General features: G+C 35.5%; 2 protein-coding genes across 3 annotated transcripts; one reads left to right on the forward strand and one right to left on the reverse strand.

Annotated features, from left to right (window-relative positions):
* Positions 1 to 946: 946 nt before the first annotated feature.
* On the forward strand, positions 947 to 14,482 carry LOC123562972 (uncharacterized). Of its 2 annotated transcripts, none has more exons than XM_053537550.1 (6): positions 947 to 1,093; positions 5,520 to 5,558; positions 6,525 to 6,663; positions 7,695 to 7,831; positions 8,264 to 8,373; positions 10,872 to 14,482. In XM_053537550.1, exons 2-6 carry the CDS (start codon positions 5,528 to 5,530, stop codon positions 10,965 to 10,967), a joined length of 513 nt encoding a protein of 170 aa, XP_053393525.1. In that variant the 5' UTR covers positions 947 to 1,093; positions 5,520 to 5,527; the 3' UTR covers positions 10,968 to 14,482. The 2 variants fall into 2 exon arrangements, with proteins under 2 accessions (XP_053393525.1, XP_053393524.1); XM_053537549.1 differs by lacking the exon at positions 947 to 1,093 and adding an exon at positions 3,298 to 3,747.
* A 13-nt stretch (positions 14,483 to 14,495) lies between these two features.
* LOC123562973 (uncharacterized) lies at positions 14,496 to 20,077 on the reverse strand. Its single transcript, XM_053537548.1, has 4 exons — positions 19,965 to 20,077; positions 19,159 to 19,225; positions 16,695 to 16,772; positions 14,496 to 15,182 (listed from the first exon to the last, which is right to left on the reverse strand). Exons 1-4 carry the CDS (start codon positions 20,019 to 20,021, stop codon positions 14,692 to 14,694), a joined length of 693 nt encoding a protein of 230 aa, XP_053393523.1. The 5' UTR covers positions 20,022 to 20,077; the 3' UTR covers positions 14,496 to 14,691.
* Between the last annotated feature and the right edge of the window lie 7,010 nt (positions 20,078 to 27,087).

Genomic DNA, 27,087 nt, shown 5'->3' on the forward strand with positions numbered 1-27,087 from the left:
AATATAAAGTCATCAAAATATGTAAATTTCTTATGAGCTAGTTTATATTAGGACTAGCATAGGCGACAGTTCTACCCCATCACTCACCTGAAAACAAAGTTTAACCTCAATTTTACGGGTCGTACTGAGTTTGGTCATTCTTTTTAAATTCTATATTCAAAGTACTAACAGGATTTAACAATTCTAGTGAATGAATAATATCAAGGCTTTAATCAAAGTAACTGACCGATCATTAACGGTTTCAAGTACTTTGAATACTTAAAATCAGTATTATTTGTAGGAGACCAATTGTCGTTGGAGGTCCTTGCGCTAGTCTTGAAAATTAATCCGCACGGAAGTGTCAAGTCTTGGACCTTTATAACTATACAATGTGAAATATAAATGATAAATTCTAAAAACAGTAGTAGGCTAGTGAGTGAGTGAGTGAGTTGGGTTTTACAGCGAATCGACACAAAATGGTCATATTTCGCCGAGTTGTAGTAGACTAAAATCAAAAGAAACGTATAACTTAACCACAGACTAGGTTAGATAGAGTGTGTCAAATGTGCGTTAACTATACAGTTCTCGGCAAGCGCAAAATGACTCTATAATCCCAATAATTTATGGACAAACGAGTTTATGTCAACACAAATGGGAAATTTTGGTCAAAACTTTTTGCCTTCACGAAGTTAGATAAGTCCACTAGTAATTCACAATTATTCATTTATATCACTTGTAAGATATCGAATGTAATGAAATACAATGTAATTATTTCTTCTTCATAACAGTGTCATATTTAGTGTGATATTTAACTAAAACGAATAAATTTCCTTATTTTTTGACAATATTGTATAGTATTTTTAATGAACTTGTGTACCTTTAATAAACATAAGTTTGTTTTATGCACGAGAAGACAACATGACTAATTGTATACGCGTGACATACGATTGTTGTACCTCCCCTGCAGCCGAAATATTTTAGAATCTGATATGATAAATAAAAAAAAAACAAGTATAGGAAATCGCCGAAGCGTGTGAATGTATTTTAGCGTAGAAATATCGATTGCCATAGAAATATAGGACATTCTTGGATTTATAGACGGATATATACGGAGGTAAATATTTTTAAGGACACCCTAAGGGGTCCATTGACATTTTAGGACATTTTTTGTTTTATGACATATAAATTTACCATACTTTCCTCTATAAGATGCCAAAAATGAATTAAAAATTTCAAATACAAAAGCTTTTTTTATGAATTTCCAGGATTAACAGTAAATATTTGACATGTTTTACAAAAACACATTTCTAAAACGAACAGCCAGGCTATAAATTTAGTTACGGTATTTCTGGTCTGAACCATCACCAAAGCATTTGATTTCAGGCTGAATCGCAGTAATGTGGTCATTTAAAGCTATGGTGGGAGCGTGAATTGGAATTATATTGCTTTGAGGTATAATCGAAATTATATAGGTGATTATCATCGGGTATATATAACTGATTTTGACTGGCTGTCTTGGTGGAAGGAGTTAATTTTTTGCAAATAGTATTATCAATGTTCAAATTGTGGGCCTATAAATACATGGAATGGAAGAATGAAATAGTCTGATTTGTTGTCAGAGAAAAAGGACGTTCATGCTTTGATTAAGGTTTAGCCCAAGGATTTAGTTATCATTATATATTTTCTCCGTTTTCTCAGAACAGAAATTCACAACTTGATGATGTGGTTGATGTGATTCAAAATTATTTCAAATTATTTATGAAGAAAGTTGAAGAAAAATTGATTGTTTTATACAATTTTATCACAGTTTTTAGTTTTTAAATAAATCAATCCATTCTTGGGTTATATCACTTTTAACATGTTTAATTCACTGGGGAAGGAAACAGATACCCAAAAATAATTGATTTGTTTTTAACTCTTAATTTTCTGGCAATTTAGGAAAATTTGGTGATACACTTTGGTAGTTTATGGGCCTCCCATGCTGCATACAAAATTTTGGTTCATTTTAAAGTACTGATGAAAAAGTTGAATCTGTTTGAAGATAACAGTAGACTTTTACTTTTACTTATTCTGCTATCGTAAAAGAATCATGGTGCATAAAATGTTATCAAAATAACACTGTCAGAATAATTTGTATACTAGTATTTAATATATTGATAACGTAACACATAAGCACAGATGGTGTTTGACTCCCTTTTCAGGTTGTTATTGCTATGATTATTGTTGAATTGCTGTTAATAATAGAATTTGGGTCATTTGTGGCTGACTTGGGTTCATTATAGTGATAGCTGGATCCCAGCATCACACATTATGTCATATACAATAGTTAAAGGGAATCCAAAGACCAATCAGAAACAAGTTCTATAAATAGCACGCCTGCTGAGGTATAAATAGGTAGATGGATGACAGAGAGGGACATTCGGTAGAAGACACATCGAGGTACCGGTTCAACTAATATTTATCCCAGTACCTTGATAAGGAGACTATTGCAGTTACCCTGTCAGAGCGGATAAATTATTAAAAAGAAGACTAAAGAAGAGTTGCAGAATTTCAATAAGGTTTCGAGCTATAGGGCCAGCACATAGGAGTTTTACTTTAAAGGTAATTGAATGCTATAGACGATAGCAAAATATAGGCTGAGCATTTGGAAAGCTGAGACAGAGACCCAAAGTTTGGTAAGTTTGAGATAGTAAGAGAGTTCCAGCTTATAGACTGTTCAGCGTTATTGGCGAAGTATAGCCAAGGCATCGGAGATACACATATATGGTAGTTGAATGCTACATATGATAGCATATAGGCGCTGAGCATCCAGGAGTCAGGGTAATCATATAGAGTTGGGAGGACAGAGGCCGAGCATCTATGCGATAGGACTCGTATGTTGTTGATTCAAAGACATTGTCTGACGAGAATTTCAAAAAAAGAACAGTCAAGTATAGAGCCTCCAGCCTAAAGGAGTTTGAGCTTATCATTATTAATTGAAGATTAAGTTAAGTTGAAACATTTATTGATTTGCCTGATCTCTGAAATTATTCAGCTTCAAATAGAAATCATTTACGAATCATTGGTACACGAATCATTTAGGCAAGGTTGCCAGTGAAAAATTCTATGTATGAAATATTTGGTCTCAACAGCTCAAGTGTTTCAACAAAGGACATTCTACATCGTTTGTCAGCTAGTCTAAGACATAGTCACATTAGCGATTGGACCCAAACTATTGTTCAAGATACTAAAGGCGTAGGCACTTCCCTGGGTCATATAACCAATATCCTGACAAATACTAGGGTATAATTCAATCTTTCACCTTCAGTTTGGTTCGCTTCACATCATTATAGAGAAAAATCATGTTAAAGCAGGTCACCCTCTGCTCCAAATGGTGTCCTTAATTCTATTATGGTTTAATGAAAATATCATTAAGTATAAGTGAATAGATGCTGTATTCGCACTTTGGGAGTCGCTGATATTCTGGGTAAAAACAGGACTGGTGTTTGCTTCCTTTTTTAACTCAATTCTGTTTAATTAAGCCGAAAGATCTATCGCTTGGGCATATTTACTACTTGATGTTTGGTGTATAAATGTAGGTCAGCCTTGAAGTAACAGATAAACATATAAAGTATCTCGAGGCCTTCATGTAATAAGTCATCCTACTTGTTCATAACTACGTGACTTAACTGACTACCATGACCCAAATTCACTACATATTTAATAACGTAACACAACTTGTTATTCTATATGGATTAGAGACCTATATGAAATAGGTAGTTTATTCAGGTAAATATAGTGTTATTTGTTTCATACTTTTTCTATAGTTACCTTCTAACATATATTCCAAGGACCCGTATAGGGGTCCAGTGATTGTAAAAGACAGTTACAATCGGGATTTCAGTCTTTTGCAACAAAATGCATTAAAGTTTTTATATATTATAGCAGAAAGGAGAAAAATATTTTTGAGATCAACAGCATTAATCTGACGTGTGGTAACTTAATTATAATCGTATTTTCGTCAATTTATCTTTATGTAAAGTTTAAATGATCTCATGGAATACAAGGCAGGGTCTTTACCCTTATATTGTTTCCAGTGCTAAAGTATCAAATGAAGTTTGACTTGTTTCATGTTATCCTAGACGAAGGTTTAATGATTGCTAAAATTTATTATGATAATATTCTGTTGTTTTGTTGTTGTTGTTGTTGTTGTTGTTGTTTTTGTATTCTTCTGATTAGTTTTAGGCTTTATGATACTTTCCATTCAAACAGAAAATTGTACTTAAACTTTGCACTTGAAATGAATTCTAATTATTCAGTTTCATTAAAGACATCTACATCTGGTAATTTAGAGACGCCCTTATGTTTGATTGGGGTACTGGGATGCGGGTATAAACGGACAAAAAATGAAGATATACAATCTGAGCGTATGGTCAGATGCATACTAAAATAAAGTTTTGAGAAAAGCTATGGTTTCCTTACTTCGACCCGTATCTCAACAGTATTTCAGCAACTGTTACACTGAACGTCTTATGTCAAATATCTCGTGTGATTTGGTGCCATGAAAATGCTATGTTTACATACAAATAATTAACTTGCTCATACTAGAAAGTAAGATGACAGCTAGTTTTATCCTGAAAATACAGGTCTAGTCATATTTGCGTTCGGTCGTTCATGTGAAAATGATCATTGAAAACACGCCCGATGCAGTTAATGAAATAGGGCAAAAAAGATAAATGCTATTTATTTCATCTTTGCATCAAGTAAAATTTTAAACTGGTATTTACATCGACATGTTTGGTTCATTCGAAGTATCTTGTCAATGTCACTCTCTAAATTGTAACTATTCATTTTTTTTTGCTATCGAATCGCAAAGGAATTAGTCATGTTTGGGTTGTTCAATTATTGTACAAACCGGAATTTGTTATTTCACATCCCCTTCAAGTTCTTGAGTGTACTACAGTAGAGTTACTTAACTTGATTCCGTTCTAATTTAACGGTCGGAATTAAGTCATAGTAGGCCGCATTAACCCGCCTGCTTACCTCAATAGGGAGGACGCAGATCGACGGATCGCGGTGTCGTGATTTCGATCCCCAGGCTGGCCGTATGTTCTCGGTGACTATTTGACAAAACACTTTATTTGTGTCTGATTCCTGATGGGAAGTTGGCAGCTACTTGCGGAGAACAGATTTGTACAGGTATAGAATGCAGGGACACTGGTATGGTAATCTGTCCACCGTTACATAACTGAAATACTGTTGAAAAACGGTGTTATACTTAAAATAAAGCTAAAGAGGTTACCATTCATTTTCAAGACTGTGTTCATTTGACAAATCGGTTGCTTGGATACTCAGATTTTTAGCGTTTGCTTATGGTCAATTATGTATATAAACTAAAAAAATGATTGAACTCTCCGACAAATAATTCTGATAATGTTATAAACGTTAGTTTCGTTATTGTGAATTGCTGACATTCCTGATTAATGTATTTATCAAGTAATTATTACATGCATTTTTTGAGTCTTCATAAATTACACATCCAATCTGTATTCACTGTTTAGTTTCAGCCATGAATTACATTTTGTTGGCGACCTGTCTAGGTACGTATAACAACTAGTTTTGTCTATTTATTTATTTTATATATATATATCTATATAAGAAGTCATGTATAGATAAACGTTGTGCATTCGGGCTTAAATGTACTTTTAATATTGAACTAATCCAAGTAAAGGGGTGTTATAGTTTACTGAATAGATATTTTATACATAAAAGACACCAACTAGTCGCACGTACTAAACTTGTCTCGTTGGCGCAGTAGGTTAGAGTGAACGTCGCATACAATGTATTAGGTGTAGGTGTGGTTTCGAATCCCGATAAGGTAAGACTTTTTTCTTCTTTTCTGATAACTCCATTATACAATGTCCAGCTTTTTTCACGAAGGTCGTTATTAACGTTTATGATTCAGCGGACGATTCGGAAACCGACACTGCCAGCGAATCTGAGGATTAACCTTGTTTGTGAAATGAATTTTTTTTCTGATATGAAATAAATTTTGAGAGAAAAAAATATACTATTAAAAGAAAACAAATGGGAAAAAATGAAGAAAAAATAATTTAAAACAGTAAATATTAAAGTCATGCAATAAAATATGATACGTACTTTTTGAATTATAATTCATAATACATGTACAGTAAAAAAAAGAAATTATGATGGGGTTCGAACTCACAGGTTGCGTGCATGCCATGTATCAGGGGCAATCACACTTACCAATACACTGTGCAGTCTTTGATCGCAACTCGGTTAATTTCTTACATTATATACCTATTTCTTACGTAAATCATCAGCTGAGATGATCCGAATACCAGATCCACCTTAGTTAATGAACTCGCCCAAAGGTCATTTTTGAAGGTCAAAGTATATCTATAGTAATTTTGACTTTTGACCGGAAAGCCATTCAATAAGAATATAATAATAGCCTGGCGTAGTTAAATATCGCATAAGGTGTTTTTATAGCTTCATTGTCCAAATAAGTTCTCAATTTATTTCTTGTATTTTTACATTTCAAGCTGTGTTTAGTGGGCACGTGGCCGGAGCTTACGAGGTGTGCAACAATAAGACAGTTGATCCGGCATGGTATAAGTGTGACAAAACCTATTTCGTAACAGAGATAAAGGATGAGGCTTCAATGAAAAAAATGTGCCAAAAGTTGGTAATTGTACAAATAATATAAACATAGACATCTTAAGACATTCAGTTGTCAAATTTTAAACACTACAAAAAAATAAGACACTCGTCAAAGTTTCAGACTTAAAACCTGGATGAATACGCGCAAAGTTATAAATAGAAACTGTTTTGAATCTTCTGTATTACTCCTCATTGATAACAATACTGAGCGTGTAGCTAATGCATGTTTTATATATGAGCCGTGCCATGAGAAAACCAACATAGTGGGTTTGCGACCAGCATGGATCCAGACCAGCCTGCGCATCCGCGCAGTCTGGTCAGGATCCATGCTGTTCTCTTTCAAAGCCTACTTCAATAAGAGAACCTGTTAGCGAACAGCATGGATCCTGACCAGACTGCGCGGATGCGCAGGCTGGTCTGGATCCATGCTGGTCGCAAACCCACTATGTTGGTTTTCTCATGGCGTGGCTCATATAATGTTTTTGATATATATGACATCATATCTGTATGAAACACTTTTCTGTCTATGATTCAAGTATATTAAAATTAGTTTAGCCCATTTTACATGAATTATTGGATAATTGTCTGGAATATGACTTAAAACACTCGATACGTTTTTATGACTGATTAAGATTCAATCAATCGACATTTTATCGTTTCTTCAGTGTCTTAATTGTCGATAGTCGACTACGAGCTGCTAAATTAATGGACTTTGTTTAATGCAGAGATATGAATCGGCGACCTTTTATTTCACATCGATATAGTTTAGGTAATATGTCAATTTTTCAAGTTTTGATCACTGAGGCAGACCCACGTAGCATTGATTCTTCCACTGGCATGCCTCTGGGTAAGACCGCCGGCTTTCTGTAAGCCAGCTTAATGGGTTTCTCAACTTTAACACTTTAAGCGAGGTTTCAAAATCACTACAGTCAAGGGCAAATGATTCGTTATTAGCAATCTTAACCACATAGATGGAACTGAACTGTCGATAGACGGCAACATTTAAAAGCATTTAAAAACATCTAAAAACTCATTAACTGGTGGTGTTGCAGTGTTGAATGCCTGGTGAAATGCAAAAAGGATGCAGTGGGTGACTGTGACAAGCGCGAGGAATTTCGCGAACACCTGCTAATTTACGATCCGGAGAAGTGGAAGGTCTATTTAAGATTTACCTGCTCAAATCTTGAGTGTAAGTAAAGTTTTAGATTACTTGATTTTTTTTCTTTGTCCAGTTTCAAGTAAAGTTTAAGAGTAAATTCGTTTATGCTAAAATTTGGTTCGACACGAATGTCAAGTTGACTTGTTTTCTCCATGGCGATTTAGAATTATCATTTCATAAGCTTTTATGCCACTATTGAATAGGTATAACGCTATTTTTGTACCTCTTTTTAAACCCCTTGTTATTTCAAACAACAGCATATTTGCCAAAATCGTAACTACTATATATGTACAACAATTGACATCACTATTTTATGATACAGTAATTAAAAGGAATATAAACGATGAATTATGCATCTTCTATGTTGTTATTTTCCCTAGCCTCTTTACATAGGTCTTATTTAGACTGTTAATGATAAAGGACACTGGATGATATTGACATTTAAATGAATTCTTACAATAGCGGTAATGCAGCAGTTTGATGGAGGCTGTGAAGAGAGCAATGTCTGTGGTGCTGAAAGCATTGGGAAGAATTTCAATCCTGTGGAAAGAAAACAAACAAGCTTTTTGCAGGTCAGTTGTAATATTCAGTAAAAAGTTTTTGTTAACGTCTCTTCTTAACCTACAAATGGATATGATGAAATGGATATTTCATTTCCGATTTCGAGTTTATTACTTTCTTCGTGATATATAGAAGATCCTTTGATAGATGGAATACAACGTTGACGCAACACACACGTGACAAACATGTTTCAGACTCCCACGTGGTGCCTTTCTAAATTCTGTATTGCATGCTATAGTGCAAGATAATAGTACCACTGCTAGATTGTTTTAGAATCGTCAATGATTTCTATAAAGTTTCAGGTCTGCAAACTCTATGGAAGGTCTTAATTTTGGTAACTGATTTGAAAATGTTTGTGAAAACAGGACATTCTTCATATTAGTACAATCGAGGCCTGGTATTTTAGTTTTTAAGAACAGAACATTCTAGTCAACTTATGTTGATAAAATAGAGGCCTGGTACTTTAATTTGTGAAAACAAAAACATCTAATAATGCAGATAAAAGCAATGTTTCGTACTTAATGCTTGTTAAAACAGGACCAGCTACTTATGTAGGTAAAATCGACGGATTGTACTTAATTAGTACAAGAGGGTCATGTTGACCATGAATTGCTCAACTGAGTAATATGAGCCATATGTTTAAAATGGCAAATAATTTAAAATATTAGAAAGTAGGTCAGTAGGTCACATTCATGGTCACTGAAAGTCAGTTTTAAGATCGGTGTGCTGAAATTACATGTCATCCAAATTTCAAGGTTGTATTTTAAAATGCAAGAAAGTAGGTCAGTTTTTCAAGGTCATAGTCATGTGACCTCTAATTCCTTGGGGTTATCAGGTAATTATAATTAAATAGTCTAGGAAATTTGATCTGATAATTTTTGAAGTTTTTATTCCTATATAACTCTTTAAACAAGTGACCCCTAGGGCGAGGCCTAATTTGAACAGTCTTGTTAGAGATCCATTAGACAATGCCACATATCAATTATCAAACGCCTAGGCCTTGCGCTTTCAAACGAGAAGATATTTACTTTTTTCCCTATAGAAGTCTTTGTTAAATTTTGAACCCCCATGGCAGGGCCTCCTTTCACCCTAGGGCTATAATTTGAACAATTTTGGTAAAAGGACCGCAAAAAGATTTTTAAAGTGTTTCCTTTTGGTTGTCATGGCAACCAGAATTCTGCATTGAATTCAATTCTTTGAACAATTTTAAAAGGGGACCACCCAGAAATCATTCCTATGAAGTTTGGTGTAATTCTGCCCAGTGGTTTGAAGAAGAAGATTTTTTTTAGAAATTGTTGACGAATTCACGACGGACGACTGACGATACACGCCGGACGACTGACGACGGAAAACTGGCGACGGAAATCAAGCGGTTACAAAAGCTCACCATGAGCCTTTTGCTCAGGTGAGCTAAAAAGCGTGGTCTACCACTAATATAAGTAACAGTGAGGCATGAATTGCATTGAAGCTCAAGATAGTAAGTTATGTCATGTGTTGAAGACCACAGCAGCCTAAGATGGGGTTTTAATATACAAGTATTTCTAAAGTATTGACTGAGATACGACTTAGGACAGTAAGCAGATACCATATTATTACATACTCGTTTCTATTCCCCGTTAAGTTACACTGGTATCGGAAACGTCAATATTTTTCCATACACGACGCCTGAATTTCATATCGGGTGCGTGACGTAATTCAGTGTGTGTTGTTGCACTATTTTTTCTATTTAGTTCAGTATTGTCAATTGTTAGGCTATTGAACATATTTATGATATTTACATAATATTTATACGTGTAGATGCGTATGTAATAAAAAGGTTATTATCTTTGCATCGGGAAATATGCACTCGTTCTTTAGCGGAAGAATATTGCGCTCCTAAAGTCGCGCAGTATTTCCGCTGAAGAACTCGTGCATATTTCCCGATACAAAGCAAATAACCTATAAATATGCACTTGTAATGCAGTATATGCGTCAAGAGATTTATGTATGGTAGAACATTTAGTTTGAAGTTGCAAAAAATGTGTATGACATCATGTTTTGTGGCGCAATGCACATTGGTCTAACATAATGCATTTATATATAGCATGATGTACTATTTCACACAATCTAACTGTTTTACACCTAGAGAACAAATATCAATCTTTCAGTTCGTTAGAGGCTAAGTGTGTAAGTACATACCCAGCATGCACGAATGCCAGCAAGAGATTGAATTTAGTAAATGATACAAATTATAAAACTTAGATATCTTTTACATCATAGCTTCCTTCCATTCATGAACTTTTTGCACAAAAATCAGGGCTTGTAGTCAACAACGTGCTGAGTTTGAAATCATAATTATTTATTTAATTCATATTAAACTGACAAACCGAACTTTAATGACATTATGACAAATCCAACATTCAATACCAAGACCACAATAATAGCTACTGAATTATCAACACTTATTTCATCAATGATCTATCAGTTGTTTTCAAGCTGCTAATGTTTTATATTCGTGTTTGCATTCCAGGGGAGTACCTCAGGGACATGTACAACTGTGCTTTCACTTCAAGCTATTAGTTCCGTCATATTTTATTGGATGTTCCTCCAGTTCAGAAGCATATAGTAGAATATATATACAATGCCTTAAATTTCGATGCCATAAATTTGAAGGCAATATGGGTCATTGCGATGTAAGTCATTATGGAGTTATAATACGAGATAAATATATTGATTTGAATAATTAGCATGGCTCCAATATATAAGGGAAAAGCCACGAATAATATATCAGAGACTCTCTGAAAAAAGATCGGCAACGTTTTGGAATTAGGGACTTTAGCTCAAAACATTTTGTGGAAACTATGCCTATAAACAAATTACCTCTAAACAATATGATATACAGTCGAAACTCGGTATCTCAAACTCGCTTACCTCAAATTTCCGCTTAAGTCGAACAAATTTTCAAGTCCCGTCAAATTCCCTTCTTTATTTATGTCATTCAACTCCGGTTACGTCAAAATTTGACTTATTGAGACTAAGGGTGTCTCGAAAGGGATATTTAGTCCCGTCAATAAAATTCAAAATTCTTGTAAACTCGGTAAGTCGAAATGAGAAAATATGCGATAAAATTTCACACATCTCATTGTGAATGTGGCTGGTTTTTAACACATGTCTATGTTAATTGCCTAACCAGAAAGTCGTGATGCTGACATATCAAAGATGCGGCGATTATCAAAGTGAGATAATGTTATACTTATTTGCACGTGCCATAATGATAATTGTTCGAAGTAAACATTAGATTTCTTTAATTAGCGGTCATTTGGTTTTGAGACGTTATGAAATTTGCATTTAATTTAAACTAATTAATTAATTAGTTTGTACAGTCAGGATCTTAAATAAAGATTAATAAGATGTAATTGCGATGAGACTATATAAAAACTTAACTTTTTGGAGGAAAGCATCATTCGTTCAAAATGTCAGATCGAAATGCTGTCAATCTTCCGGGAGAGAAACGTTGTACGAAAAGGAAACTTGACTTGAGTTTTGTATCATTTTATTCTTCGAAAAACTGAAAATTTTGATACACACAAACTGAACGGAATAGTGTGCGCGTAAAGAACGAACCGACAGCGTATTTTTTATTAAATCTCTTAGCAACTTAAGCAATTTATTTTTACATCATTTCGTCCATGTATGTTCCTCCTCACAACTCGAATTTCGGTTATCTCGAAATAAAAAGCACGGTCCCTTGAAATTCGAGATACCGAATTTCGACTGTATATGATTTTAATGGTCATGGAATTTTCATTTTTGTTTTCTTTAAAACAATGGCTAATTGTATGATGTATCCAATAACAGATATTGTGATAAAGTCCGTAAGGTATATAATAGCAGATATTTGGATAAAAGCGGGTGAGGTGTGTGTACCGCTGTATATAATAGCAGATATTTGGATAAAGCGCGTGAGATATATGTACCGCTTTATACAATAGCAGATATTTGAACAAAGCGAGTGAGGTGTATGTACCGCTGTATACAATAGCAGATATTTGAACAAAGCGAGTGAGGTGTATGTACCGCTGTATACAATAGCAGATATTTGAACAAAGCGAGTGAGGTGTATGTACCGCTGTATACAATAGCAGATATTTGGACAAAGCGAGTGAGGTGTAAGCACTGAATATTTCGCCTACATTTTGCTAAAAGTAAATTGTATTCTAACTCATGAGTTTCCCTTCAATACACAGGTATATCAAAACATAACTGAATTTAGTGACTAATACAATACAAAATCTTATCAAAATAGCTAACCTGCAATTGAAATATTTGCCTTTGGGTCAAAAATATTATTTGTTTAACTCCTATCAACCTAGCTGACATTTTTCTTGTGATTTGGACTGTACGGAACAAAGAGCATTTCTGACGGCGCAAATATAAAGTTTATATTACATCGTTATTGAGGTCACGCTATTTGTCAAAATAATAACTGTCTGTTACGCTCATTTGCTTAGGATACATATATTTCAAATTAAAAAATAATATATACATCTATGTTTCTTGCATAGCGAACGCGAGTTTCCGATGTTATCATCGGTGCTGGAAAACTCCATTTTTCACCCCGGGGTGTAAGATGACTAGCATACTGTAAATGACGTATAACTTTTTTACTTAAAACCGGATAAAAATTAAATACCTTGATAGAACTTCTTTTGTAGGTATACTGACGTCATTTTATGTATTACTAAAAGGCATAACATTATGCTGCATATGATAAAACAAGATTGAATCGTACGTTGTTGTTTGCCTTTTAAACCTCATGATGTCTTCCCTGTAAAAATGCCCGCGCTTTTTAGATGCGCTATTAAACGAAGATAATGTTTTAATACTACTTATTAAATGGCAGTGCCTATGTTTCATTTTGTGCCATTTTTATTCTGCATTAACCACAAATAACAGAGATATGACGGGTCATCATCTGTATGGTTGTCATCTCCAAAAATGAAAGATTGTCATGGAAACATTTATAACTTATTGTTCAAAGGTGTTTTTCAAGGGAAACTTTTTTTTTATTTTCACACAGTTGGTTCTGCTAAACTATTTGGAACATATGAAAAATTGTCTAGGTTTGGGAGACTTCACTGGTACCCGAGCTATAAATACCTTTGGAAATTATCGATTCTGGAATTACTGGGATTACTGTTTGCTCGGTCCTTCAGCAGAGCCTCGTTACCACCGTAACAATTGAGACAAATGAATACAATAATAAAACTATAAAAGTAATAAACGGACACAAACACAGCAGAGTAACGCCTTGGAAGTTTTCAACTTTGTTTCTTAATTATGAGATATTTATATAAGTCATGTATCACAATCTTTTCTTTTGATGTCTGTACGTATTTATATGTTAGTCGGCACACAGACGTTTTGAACACCACCCTATATATTACTGATTTTTCACACCGCCCTTTATCATATTTTTGCACACCACCCTATATCATAATTATCATCTTATAGCACATTTATTGCATACCTCCCTATATAAATATTTTTTGCAGACAAGTCTATCACCTTAATATAACATTGTCAAATAATAGCATTTTCTTTCTTTGCAGTTTACAATATTGATAATGATGTATTATTCTATAGCTATTGTAATATGTGGGGCTGTTATACACTATAATGTGACAGAGTTTATACAGAAACTGTTGTCAGATTGGAAAATTATATAATGATACCTTTAGAGACGAAAAACAAACTGTTTTCATGATGGTAACTATAAATGATTTTCATGAAGTATTTTGTTCTTATAACTACGTATTAATAGGGGCGTATGAATTCATGTTTCATTATGGACTGTTCTTGGTACATGAAGTTGCGTGCAAATGCATCAGATTTTGTTTCTATACGTTTGTACAGGTATAATCTACAATTAACAATAACTCAGAAAGGACATTAAATTATCCAACTGTCGTCTACCAAAGGCTTTCTTAAGAGGGCATCTCTTTCTACTGCGAATGCTTGTTTGTGTCAACCTTTTTAATGCTCACAAAGCATTAACCAACCTATATTATTTATCTATTAAATGACAAGCCGGACATCAAAATACCATATTAAATTGATGGTTTCAAGGCAGCAATAAATAATTGTTTGTAGGTTATATGTACAATTTATTTCATGTTTTATTATAGATGTCCTTTTTTCACAACTATTCAATTTAAATTAAATTCAAAGTGTGTGCTTGTTCCGTTATAAAAACATTTTCTAAGTAATATTGAAATATTGAAATGTTTCGAAATGTTTCGGCTACCATGCGCTATACGTGACGAGTAGGTATTTATATCTAGAGACAATTATTTCGTACAAACAACACATGTAAGTTCGCGGCCATTGATATATGGCGGACATTTCAGCGAGCCACAGATACCTTCAACTAGGTAAAACAGGCGTCCATTTTGATCTGGATGACCGCCGACTAGGACGTCAACGTGGGAGTCCACGCATATAAACTCCGTAGCGGATGACTGTGAATAAGCTCCGGACATAAGGTATCCACTGTATTCTTTTGTCCAGCCTGGGTAGCACTCGAGTCGACTTGGTATCATAATGACACTAGACCTCGGTGAGGAGCATACAGCGCAAGGGGCATCTTCGTCTCGGACATTTGATCCTAGATAGTGTGATCCACCGTTAGCATGATTATCTCCAAGTTCATACTCGCCGCCGTATACCTTCCCTCCGGAACCCACAGAATCTTCATAGTAGGCCCACTGGGGATCTGGAGGCAGACAGAGATAGTTTGCCGCACCTCCGCTGTGGCTATAGAATGATCCTGCAGCATAGCCTATTAATAGAAAAGTAGTTCCTCTTTGGAACTGTGACCAACAACATAATGAACTAGAGTTGTCACAGGAGTGACGAATTATACCCCCACAGTATGGCCCTGTCACAGAACTAAGACAATGTCAAAGCCGAACTTGCTTGACCTTTGACCTACTGACCTCAAAATTAATAGAGGTCATCTGCTGGTCATGATCAACCTCCCTATGAAGTTCCATGATCCTCGGCCAAAGCGTTCTCTAGTTATTGTCCGGAAAAGGTTTAAATGTTCCATGTCACTCTGACCTTTGACCTTTGGAACTCAAAATCAATAAGGGTCATCTGCTGGTCATGACCAACTTCCCTAATAAGTTTCGTGATCCTAGTCCCAAGCGTTCTGAAGTTACTGTCCGAAAACTGTTTAAATTTCCGGGTCACTGTGACCTTGACCTTAGACCTACTGACCTCAAAATCATTAGGAGTCATCTGCTGGTCATAACCAACCTCCCGATCAATTTTCATGATCCTAGGCCTAAGCGTTCTCAAGTTATCATCAGGAAACCGTTTAACTGTTTCGTGTTATTGTGACTTTGACCTTTGACCTACTAAACTTAAAGTCGAACTTGACCTGTATTTTATTATGTTGCACTTGTTTACAGAAATTTATGATCCTAGACCCAAGCGTTCTCAAGTTATCGTCCAGAAATCATTTAACTGTTCCGAGTCACTGTGACCTTGACCTTTGACCTACTGATTTCAAAGTCAAACTTGACCTGTATTTCATAATGTTACAACTGTGTACCAAAATTTATGATCCTAAACCCAAGCGTTCTCAAGTTATCATCCGGAAACCGTTTAACTGTTCAGAGTCACTGTGACCTTGACCTTTGACTTACTGACCCCAAAGTCAAACTTGACCTGTATTTTCTGATGTTACACCCATGTACCAAGAATCATTTAAATCGGTCAAGCCTTTTATGAGTTATTATCCGGAAACCATGAAAATCAACGGTCCAACCGACCGACCGACCGACCGACCGCCAAGCTCACTCCTATATACACCTCCCCGCCCCACTCCCAAACTTCGTTTTGTGGTGGTATAATAAGGTCACCAGTGAGAACTGTGTCAAAGGCAATACAGATCTAGACACTAGTGGTATCTTTTCACTTTTCTTACACGCTTTTACTATACATAAAGGGAAATAATGTTGTTTATTTCAGGTAAATATATAAAGCAGCGGTCTGCAAAACGTATGATATAAAATGTGTCTTGCATGAATACAATCTTGAAGACTACGTTTATTAAAACCTAAGTTATTGACAATGTTTTATTTTTAGTTTTTTTTTTTTTTTCAATTTTCTTTACAAATCAAGCTTACTACAGCAACAAACAAAAATTTGAAGTTGTTCACATCGTTGTTACCTAACAGTAGTTTCGTTTATGTTTATGACGTGCCATTAAAATACAACTGTTACTACAATCACACTTTATACTGGTCTTATAATTAAAATATGCATTGTACAAGAAAGACTTTACCTGAATACATCGTTGAGGTGCTATTTCCAGGACATGTTTTACGACCCCATCGAACATATGTACTCTCACCATTTAAAGCTGGAATCCAAAACAAGTTTATTATTTATCTATCTATCTATGATATATTAACTCCTCTTTAAGGTGTAATAGACATGGTATGTACGCGTACGTGTTGACTGATGTGAAGGCAGAAGGGTTCGTTACAACATTGGAAGGAAAAGAATTACAAGTGAATCCAGTGAACGTGTCTTTGAGTTCGCTGGCTTTGAATCACTTTTCCCTCTTCGATGTTGGTCCGCTTGCGGTGTAAAAATCGTTATGTTAGGAACCTATCCAGCTGGCTTACGGAAACCAATAGTAAGATGTAAGTTTTTCCTGTGGAAACTTTCTTTACTAAATATAGACCAGGTTATTCGACCAACGACTCCTATACTTAAAACGACGGAATGTTGGAAAACCCCATAATATCTATTACAGCTTATAACGAAGTTTCTGTCAATCGTGCCACCGTACATGTTTGTTTTTACTGCGGTGCGTACCGCAATATTTTTTTCAGATCTCAGACTGAAGAAATAGATCATATATTAACAGGAAAATACTCTTTAATTTTTAGTTTTCTTTTTCCAACTCGAATTAAGCAGCTTAAAATAGATCTAGCTACGTGTTGACAATATTTGAAAGAAATAACGTGAAATGATCAATTAATTGTCATTCTGTTAATTCAACTATTTCTAAAATAGTCTTCAAAACACATTTCCTAACTTTATCGGATACTTGCAGGAATATGCAAAATATACTTTACACATAATCGGTGTTTACGGTACGACCCGCGATCACTTACATCGGTCTCTAATGACGAATTAAATAATCTCACATGATCGTGGAAACAAAACAAGGGATAAGAAATTTAAGGGAAGCAACCTACCTGTATGTATTAGCCCCTCCCCCCTCCTCCACCCCCAATTAATCCCTTCATTCGTCACTGACATTTTGATATTTCTGGGTCAAGCAATAAGTTTGCTTTAGGGATGTCGGACGTCATGAGTGTTCTACTAAAATAAATTAGTTTTGCAACTGCGCATATAACAACGAGGCACTTTCTTCGTTCTGTTCCATTGTTCTTTTTCGTTTCAGCTTCTAAAGCGATAACGATGTCGATCGGCGCTTTCTAGACTTGTCACTGAAATAAAACTAATCGAAAACGAACTAATCCTGGGTACTTGAAACTTACACTTTAAGTTCAATATGGTTTTTAAACAATAACAAAACTATATTACAATAACAGATTATAATAATCTATAATAAATTTCAGAAAAGGGCGTTGATAAACAGAATATATTGTATGTTCTGACAGTTGCATAACAGTATTCCGATTGAAAGTCTAATTTCTCGGAGGTTACTGAAGATAATCACTTTATCTGTGTACAGGTTTATTCCTTTACTTCGTTAAGTTCCGACGTAGTGACCTAAAATCAACTAACGTGCCTAAAGTAACATATTTGGATGATTTCACCTGTTGTATCGTGAATACGCTATGTTTTCATTCGAATAACGGATATGCTCGTTGATTGAAAGATAAAAAACATTGCTTTCTAATGTAATGCTGCATGGCTACCACAGTCGTCTCGAAAATATTTGGCTACACAGGTTGCTCCACAAAACAACTGTGTGATCTTTAAGATAATCAGAGACGAGTTGTATTTGTCTGCTGCTAAGTGGATGCCTTTCCCGGTATAACCTGATTTTTTTCTAATGACATCAAGCTGGTTGTCCATTAAAAACAAGACATTACAAGACGGGATTTCCAATCTTCTGTATTCTAGATAAATTTCCTGTATGACTACACTGTCATTCTACAATACATTTTATCATTATGTTTCACGAAGATCAGGATGTACACACTACTATGTGGCATAATTTACATTTGATTTAATTTATTTTCTTGGTGGCGTTTATGATTTAGAAACATAAATGGTAGTTACGTGGAATATGAAGTTATGAAACACGTGGTCCAGACAAAAGTGCAAGGGTATATGGTCAGACCGATGTTAAAGGCTTTGTTGTTATGAAGTAATGAATTTGACAAATAAACTGATATCTAATCCGCAAGGGTATATGGTCAGACCGATGTTAAAGGCTTTGCTTTTATGAAGTAATGAATTTGACAAATAAACTGATATCTAATCCGCAAGGGTATATGGTCAGACCGAATTAGGAGGTTTTGTTTTATGAAATAATGAATTTGACGAATAAACTGATATCTAATCCGAAACCTGCACTAGCATTCAGAACAGATAACCACCTTAGAGAAAGTTATTTGTTATCGGAACCCCCACCCAGACCCCACCCCTTCAACCCAAAGTCAAAAACATTTAGGCTACAACATATATGCTTAATCAATTCATTTCCATAATCCGATCCAATAAAGTTCAATGTCAAAATAATGTTGAATAGATGAATTTACCTTGAGTATTTTGTATCAGAGAAATCGTTGATTCCATCTTGGACATTTTAGATTCCATACTTTGTACCTAAATAATATTTGAAAAGAGACACGGATAAAATTACCAAGATGGCCAACCAACGTGACTTTACTGTATCTTATACAAGGGAAAAGCGGCTCGATTTAAAAAAAAATTTGGCAGTGTTTGAGGAAAGTATGAAAAATATCAGGGAGACACTTTGTTGCGAGGAAAGCACCAATTTTTCTCTCTTCAACGCTTTTTATTTTATTAAATTTGTAAAGTACTAAGAAAATTTTAAGCAAAAATGTTATCGGAATCCCGAGATTTTCCCCTTGCCTACGATACCGAAAAGTCGTGTAGGTTTGCCACCCTAAGAACGTTTTTAAATATTGACATCATAAATAAGTCACCAGGAAAAGTGGCTGTTTAAAAATTGTCGCAACAATGTGCGTTTATTACACAACGGATAAGACAGACTGAATAAAGAACAATGAAGATTCGTAAATCAAAGCTAACTTAAGTAAACAAAATCATTTTACGATAATTTCTTATTTTAGTGTATCATATTTATACGCAAATGTAAATGTACCAATCTGCACACAATTATAATTTTCGCATTGAGTCTTCATACAAACGTAAACAATTTCTTCAGCTAAGAATAAGCTTTAAAATTTTTACATTTATTAAATTTTGAAATCTTAAATGTATCATAAACGAATCATTTAAGGTCGATGGATAAACAAGCGACATATTTATGATACTATATCTCAGTGTTGCAATATAACATTATCAATTTTGTTTCTACCTTTGAGGTCAACGTGTGATATGCCTGCAGTAAATCATTACCATTATGTAACAACATCCGCTTCTTTCCGACGACGGCGATAGACACTGACACGATAAGTACTAAGGTTTTACAAAAAAATATAATAAAACATCGTACGTCTCTTTAAGAAGGATACAAAATGACGAGACTTCAACGTGTCCCTGATAATACAAACAGTTAGATCATACGATGGTTGGTGCAAAAAACTGTTCAATTGTTTCTAAACATGCTGAATATTCACTACATAGGATATGCCTTTGGTATTGGCACTTAGGATGTTGATGAAAGTGGTAGGAGTAAGCGATTGGGCACATTTAAACAAACATGGTCGACCCTCCTCTTATTTCCACTGCATATGGGATTCGTCCGTATTTTTAGTGCGCATGCGTATAAAATCGACATATTTGAAACATGCAATGAGTATTTTTGACAGTTCTAACGTCATGTGGTACCAGTGCCTATCATTATCCCGGGATGTGTAACGTAGCAGATAATTTGCCTCTACACAACTATTTTGAATATTCTACCTGATACTTACTGCATTAATTGTTGGGACAAATCAAGACAGAGGGGTACACAAATTCTCCGGAATAGATATAATCATGATTTATTATTATTATTGCGAACAAAAATCCTTATAAAGCACATTTCGAAAAAACACAGTTATGTGTTAAAAAATTGAACTATTTGACATGTATTCATATTATTTTGTGTGAATAAAGTCGAAACCAGCTCGTAATACTCTGTTTGGCCCCTTGCATTTGACTGTTCAATGTGTAAAAATGGATATTACTTATCTATACTTATTATATAGGGAATAAACTATCAGATAGTGAAAATCTTCGGCTTTATTGATTTAACAATTATGTGGACCCGAAGCTGCCTATGTGAAGCACATGATTAAGCAAACAGTCATTCATGATTATGATATTTTAATAACTCCATTTAATGAAAATTGTTTTCTTTATTATCGAACCATTGTTATGAGACCCTCAAATTCTTATCACATAACACGCATTAAGACTACATGACTAGTTTAACAAGTACGTCCGCCTGAGAGACTACGGTCAAAATCAGCTTTTATCTTGATTTGAAAGGTCTCACCAGTACACTTCAGCACTATCATTCATTCTTCGTATGATTCCGTCCTTTGTTTGTCCAGACCTCCATCCTCACCTCAGAACGTCGAAACAATCATTCATCAGTTTGCCCTCTAAATATTTTTAGCTCATTGTCCGGCGTCAGTCGTCGTGCGTCAACATTTGCATTTGTTAACACTCTAGAGGCCACATTTGTGACCAAATTTTTATGAAATCTGGTCAGAATGTGTGTCTTGATGATCTCTAGGTCAAGTTTGAAACTGGGTTATATGGGGTCAAAAACTAAGTCACAAGGCCTGATCAAAGGAAGATTTGTTAACCCTCTAGAGTCCGCAGTTTAAGTTTGAAACTAATAAGAATTGGTTAGAATGGTTGTCTTGATGACCTCCTAGGTCAGTTTTGAATCTGGGTCATGTGGGGTTAAAAACTAGGTCACCTGGTCAAATCAAAGGAAAAGCTTGTTAACACTCTAGAGGCCACATTTATGATCCTATCTTCGTGAATCTTGGTCAAAATGTTGATCTTGTTGATCTCTAGATCAGATTTGAAACATGGTCATGTGGGATCACAAACTAGGTCACTAGGTTAGATCAAAGGAAACTCATTTTTTACATTCTAGAGTCCACATTTAAAGTTTGAAACTCATTAGAATTAGTCAGAATGTTTGGCTTGATAACCTCTAGGAAAGATTTGAATTTGGATTATGTGGGGTCAAAAGCTAGGTCATTCAATGAAATCAAAGGAAAAAAATGATAACACTCTAAACACTTATGACCCAGTCTTCATTATACTTGGTCAGAATGTTTGTTTTGATGACCTTTAGCTCAAGTTCGTACTTTGATCATTTGGGGTCAAAGACTAGGTCACCTGATCAAATTAAAGGAAAAGTGGTCTCTAGAGGCCATATTTTTTACCTTACCTTCATTAAACTTGGTCAGAATGTTTATCTTGATGATTCCTAGGCAAAGATGGAAACAGGGTTATGTGGGACTAACCACTAGGTCACTAGGTCAGTTCAAAGGAAAAGCTTGTTAACACTCTTGAGGCCACATTTATGACCTTATCTTCATGAAACTTTGTCAGAATGTTTATCTTGATGATTCCTAGGCAAAGATGGAAACAGGGTTATGTGGGGTCAAAAACTAGGTCACCCTCTCAAATCAAAGGAAAAACTCAAGGGGAGCGGTGTCCTGGGGGATAAGGAGTCGGCCGCTCAATCCAGGGGTCGTGGGTTCGAGCCGCACTGGGGTCACGACCATGACCTCTCATATGACACCAGTACTGGTTTTTCCGGGAAATGGGCTTGAGAGTGGTTACAATAAGCAAATCGAGCTAAAACAAATTAGTATAAACTAAAGGAAGCGCTTGTTAACATTCAAGAAGCCACATTTATGATCCAGTCTTCATGAAACTTGGTCAGAATGTTTGTCTTAATGATCTTTAGGTCAAGTTTGAAACTGGGTCATGTGGGTCAAAAACTAGGTTAGTAGGCCAGATCAACTCTGGTGAGCGATATAGAGCCGTCATGGCCCTCTTGTTTATATTTGTCACAGTTCTTGTTGCATAGTGTATTGATCCACCGGCGAATGTCTTCAGCTTTTCAGATTTCATTGTAGAATTCTCTGTTATTTGTAAAGGGTGTGTACCAATAAAGTAAGCTGCATAAGGGATGTATCAAATATAGCAGTAAATCGTTTCTGTAGTGACATGTGTGTATGGTAATATAACAAAATCGAATATTTAAAAAACAGCTTGACACCAAGCCCCAAAGACCTATATGTCACTTTTAAAAATAAGATGTAACTTTTGTTTGGCCTTTATAAAAGTATATATATTATATATTACAGTATTGATCGACAATAGACTAAGCAATTGTAAAACGAGTGATGTACCCGCCATATGCAAAAGTGCCAAGCCGCCATGAGAGGATCGTATTCAGACCATTTTCATGGCAGCAATCTCCCCCCCCCCCCCCCCCCCCCCCCCCCCCCCGCCCACTGTATTGCAAAGTGAGCAACACATGAGTGTCTCCTACCCAACGACGGTTAAGCAACTACAATACAAACCTGAGCCTCTATGGCAACCAGTTACATTACATTATCTCATTCAGTGATCTGTACTTTACCGATAAAATGCCTGTTTGTGCATGTATAGGAGAGCATTTTCTCGAAAACATTACAAGAAATAACATTTTCATTTTATTATTATTGTGATTTTATTTATTATATCCACCAATATAAATAGAAACTAAATTAAAATTCATGGAAATTTATGAAATAAGAATAACTAGAGTGTGTCTGTAGGACACAGGGTGTGCCCCCACTGGTACATTTGTCACAAATAAGGGGCAATAATTCAAATGTTTGCAGTCTTAGGGGATATAGCCTCAACAAACATTTTATAAAAAGGATTCATTATTCTAGGCCGTATACTTTTTGAGCTACGAGCATCACAAACAAAAAATCCACTATTTTGGCTATTTCAAGGTCCATAACTCTGTAATAAGCGCTAAGATTCCCGAGCAAGGTTTCATGAATTAACATGAAATATTTCTTGAGCTAGGCACATTATTAGGTAAAAATGTGCATTTTTATGCCCCCACTTTTTTTTTGGGGAGGGGGGGGGGGAGAGGCATACAGATTTGCTCTTGTCCGACCGTCCGTCCGTCCTTCCGAGAATGTTGTGTCGCGCGTAGCTCCAAAAGTATTTGACGTAGAGTCACAAAACTTTACAGGAATGTTGGTCAGCATGTGCAGTTGTGCACCTGGGGTTTTGCGTCCGGATTCATTCAGTTGTGTAGGAGTTATGGTCCCTGACTTAGTAAAAAAATTGGTCATTTTAATGTTGTGTCGCGCGTAGCTCCAAAAGTATTTGACCTAGAGTCATCAAAGTTTACAGGAATGTTGGTCAGCATGTGGAGTTGTGCACCTGGGGTTTCGCGTCCGGATTCACTCAGTCGTATAGGAGTTAAGACCCCTGATTTAGTTAAAAATTGATCATTTTAATGTTGTGTCGCACGTAGCTCTAAAAGTATTTGACCTAGAGTCACCAAAGTATACAGGAATGTTGGTCAGCATGTGCAGTTGTGCACCCGGGGTTTCGCGTCCGGATTCATTCAGTCGTGTAGGAGTTATGGCCCCTGACTTAGTTAAAAATTGGTCATTTTAATGTTGTGTCGCGCGTAGCTCCAAAAGTATTTGACCTAGAGTCACCAAAGTTAAAAGGAATGTTGGTCAGCATTTGCGGTTGTGCACCTGGGGTTTCGCGTCCGGGTTCATTCAGTATTGTAGGAGTTATGGCCCCTCACCTAGGAAAAAATTTGTGTCCTTTGTCATGTAGTGAGGGCATCTGTGTCCCATGGACACATTTCTAGGTTACTATTTCTGGGGCAATAACTTTAAAAATAGGGAGTGGAGCCAGGCAAACAATAAAAGGTGCGCAAGTTAATATCATGATAAAGACTCATGCAAGTTTTCATCCATTTATATCATATAATATTTGAGCTAGGTGCGTCACAAAGTGAAAATGTGCATTTTTGACTATTTCAGGAGCAATAACTCTGGAAATAGGGGTGGAGGCAGTAAAACATAGGAGGTGCGAAAGTTCATATCATGATAAAGACTAAAGAAAGGTTTAATCAATTTATATGAAATACATTTTGAGTTAGGCGCGTCACAAGGTGAAAATGTGCATTTTTTACTATTTCAGGAGCCATAACTCTAGAAATACGGGGCGGACCAAGATGAAAAAATAGGAGGTGCAAAAGTTCATATTATGATAAAGACTCATGCAAGGTTTAATCAATTTATATTAAATACTTTCTGAGCTAGGCGCGTCACAAGATGAAAATGTATATTTTTTACTACTTCATGGGACATAACTCTAGAAATAGTGGGCGGAGCCAGATGAAAAGTAGGAGGTGCGCAAGTTCATATCATGATTAAAATTCATGCAAGGTTTCATGAATCTTTATCAAATACTTTTTTTAGCTAGGCGTGTCACAAGGTGAAAATGTGCATTTTTTTACTATTTCAGGGGCCATAACTCTGGAAATAGGGGATGGGGCCAGACGAAAAATAGGAGGTGCGCAAGTTCATATCATGATAAAGACTCATGCAAGTTTTCATCAATTTATATCAAATACTTTTTTTAGCTAGGCGTGTCACGAACTTTGGACGGACGCACGCACGCACGGACGGGCGCGATGAAAAAAGACCAAATCTATATGCCCCCACCACTCACGGAGGTGGGGGTGGGGGCATAAAAATGTTATTACTTTCACTAGGGGTAGGGGAAGTGCCACGGTAAATAGAGCCAAATCTAAAACTATGACCCGCATTTTTCTTTTCACGAATAGATAGCGATTGAAATTTTGCACGCTTGTTCAAATTTATTCAAAATATTTTCTGACAGTTTCTTTAAGCCAAATTTCAGGTGAAACGTTTGGAAACTAGATGTTAGTTTTACGTGTTATGTGTTCATAAATCTTTCACCTCCAATGTAATGTCGATGTAAACTTGCAAAATTATATATCACTGGAAAGATAATTTTAAGACAAATTCGAAAATCAAGTTTTTTGTTGTGTTTTTGATTTATGTTAAAACGCTGTATAAAAAACCTGTCAAGCGCTTGATTACGCGCTCTGCTGAAAATATGAAGTAAGTGAACAAGTTTGAAGATATACAGCAGCAAAATGGAGAACAATAATGATATGGAAAAAAAACAGTCTGTCGGAAGTATCGTCGACTTTCATTTGTGAAAATTTCATAATAGTCCGTTGAAAAATTAGGGGCTGTGCGTTCTACCTAAACATATAATCTAGAACGCCAGCGTCGACGCCAGTGTGAGTACAATAGTCCCATAATTTTTTCGAATGGTTGATTTATTTATAATGTACTTCCATCTTAAATTATATACTGCGATTGTGTTTCCTTCAAATTTGTAACTGGTACTTGAAACATGACATACATTCAACAGGGTATGAAGAAGTCAAACTTACGAAAACGAATCATATTTATATTTTCTGCAGTGCATAAGCAATGGATTATCATGCCTCCGATCACAAGAATATATGCTATTTATATGCCTAACAGTTTTCAAGAAGAAATTGCTAATAATAAAACATTGGTTTGAAAGAAAATGTTTTCTTTTGTCCTACGCCGGATGGAGAAATGTTTGTTTTGGGACAGGGCTTCAAAATAGCTAATAAAATACCCGATGCCAACTCCACTGCAAAGCTATCGGACCATCTCAATGTCCTACAACCCTACCATCGTCATTCGTCCTTTCCTTCCGACGGCATTTAAAAGACATTAACAATGTAATATAAGTGGTCAGAGTGTTTGTGGACTGTTCACTATTCTCCGAGTGGTGTTTCTGTAAAAAACTGCTTATTATTTTCAATTCATCCGCATGCTAGGAACAAGAACAACTAAGAGACATTAAAATGACCCTTAAAAGTTTGCATAGAAGACACTAATAAGTCTGAAGAAAAAGTCAAAGGAAGATAGTAGGATAGCTGGATAGCAGGAAAGCGATCAGAGGATGGTAGGAAAGATGTAGTAGGATATCAGTAGAACTGCTATCTTAATATCGCTATTCTACCATCCTATCATCCTACTTTCCTACGATCGCGCTTTGATAACTATGCTATGCGCGACAGTAGGATATAAACTTAACAGTATTCCGTAGCAATCAGCAATGCCAAATGTTAAAATAAGGTTTCAGTTGCTTTACAATGAACAAAATCTGCATTCACATATAACAAGAAAGTAGTAGCAGCAATTACTGTTATAAGTGCTATTAATGGTAACATACTGTTACTCTCCTATACTGCAAACTTCACACTGATCTGAATTCATTGAACGGGTTTGTATAAAAGTTTCCGCTTTATGTGTAATGTTGGTATAGTACAAATATATCACTGATATCAATATAGCTTCATCTTTACTTATCAGTCATGTGACGTACTTTAACATCGGTTTACATATATGACATTTTAA

The sequence above is a fragment of the Mercenaria mercenaria genome, chromosome 2 (assembly GCF_021730395.1).
Source record: "Mercenaria mercenaria strain notata chromosome 2, MADL_Memer_1, whole genome shotgun sequence".
Classification (NCBI taxonomy): Eukaryota; Metazoa; Mollusca; class Bivalvia; order Venerida; family Veneridae; genus Mercenaria; species Mercenaria mercenaria.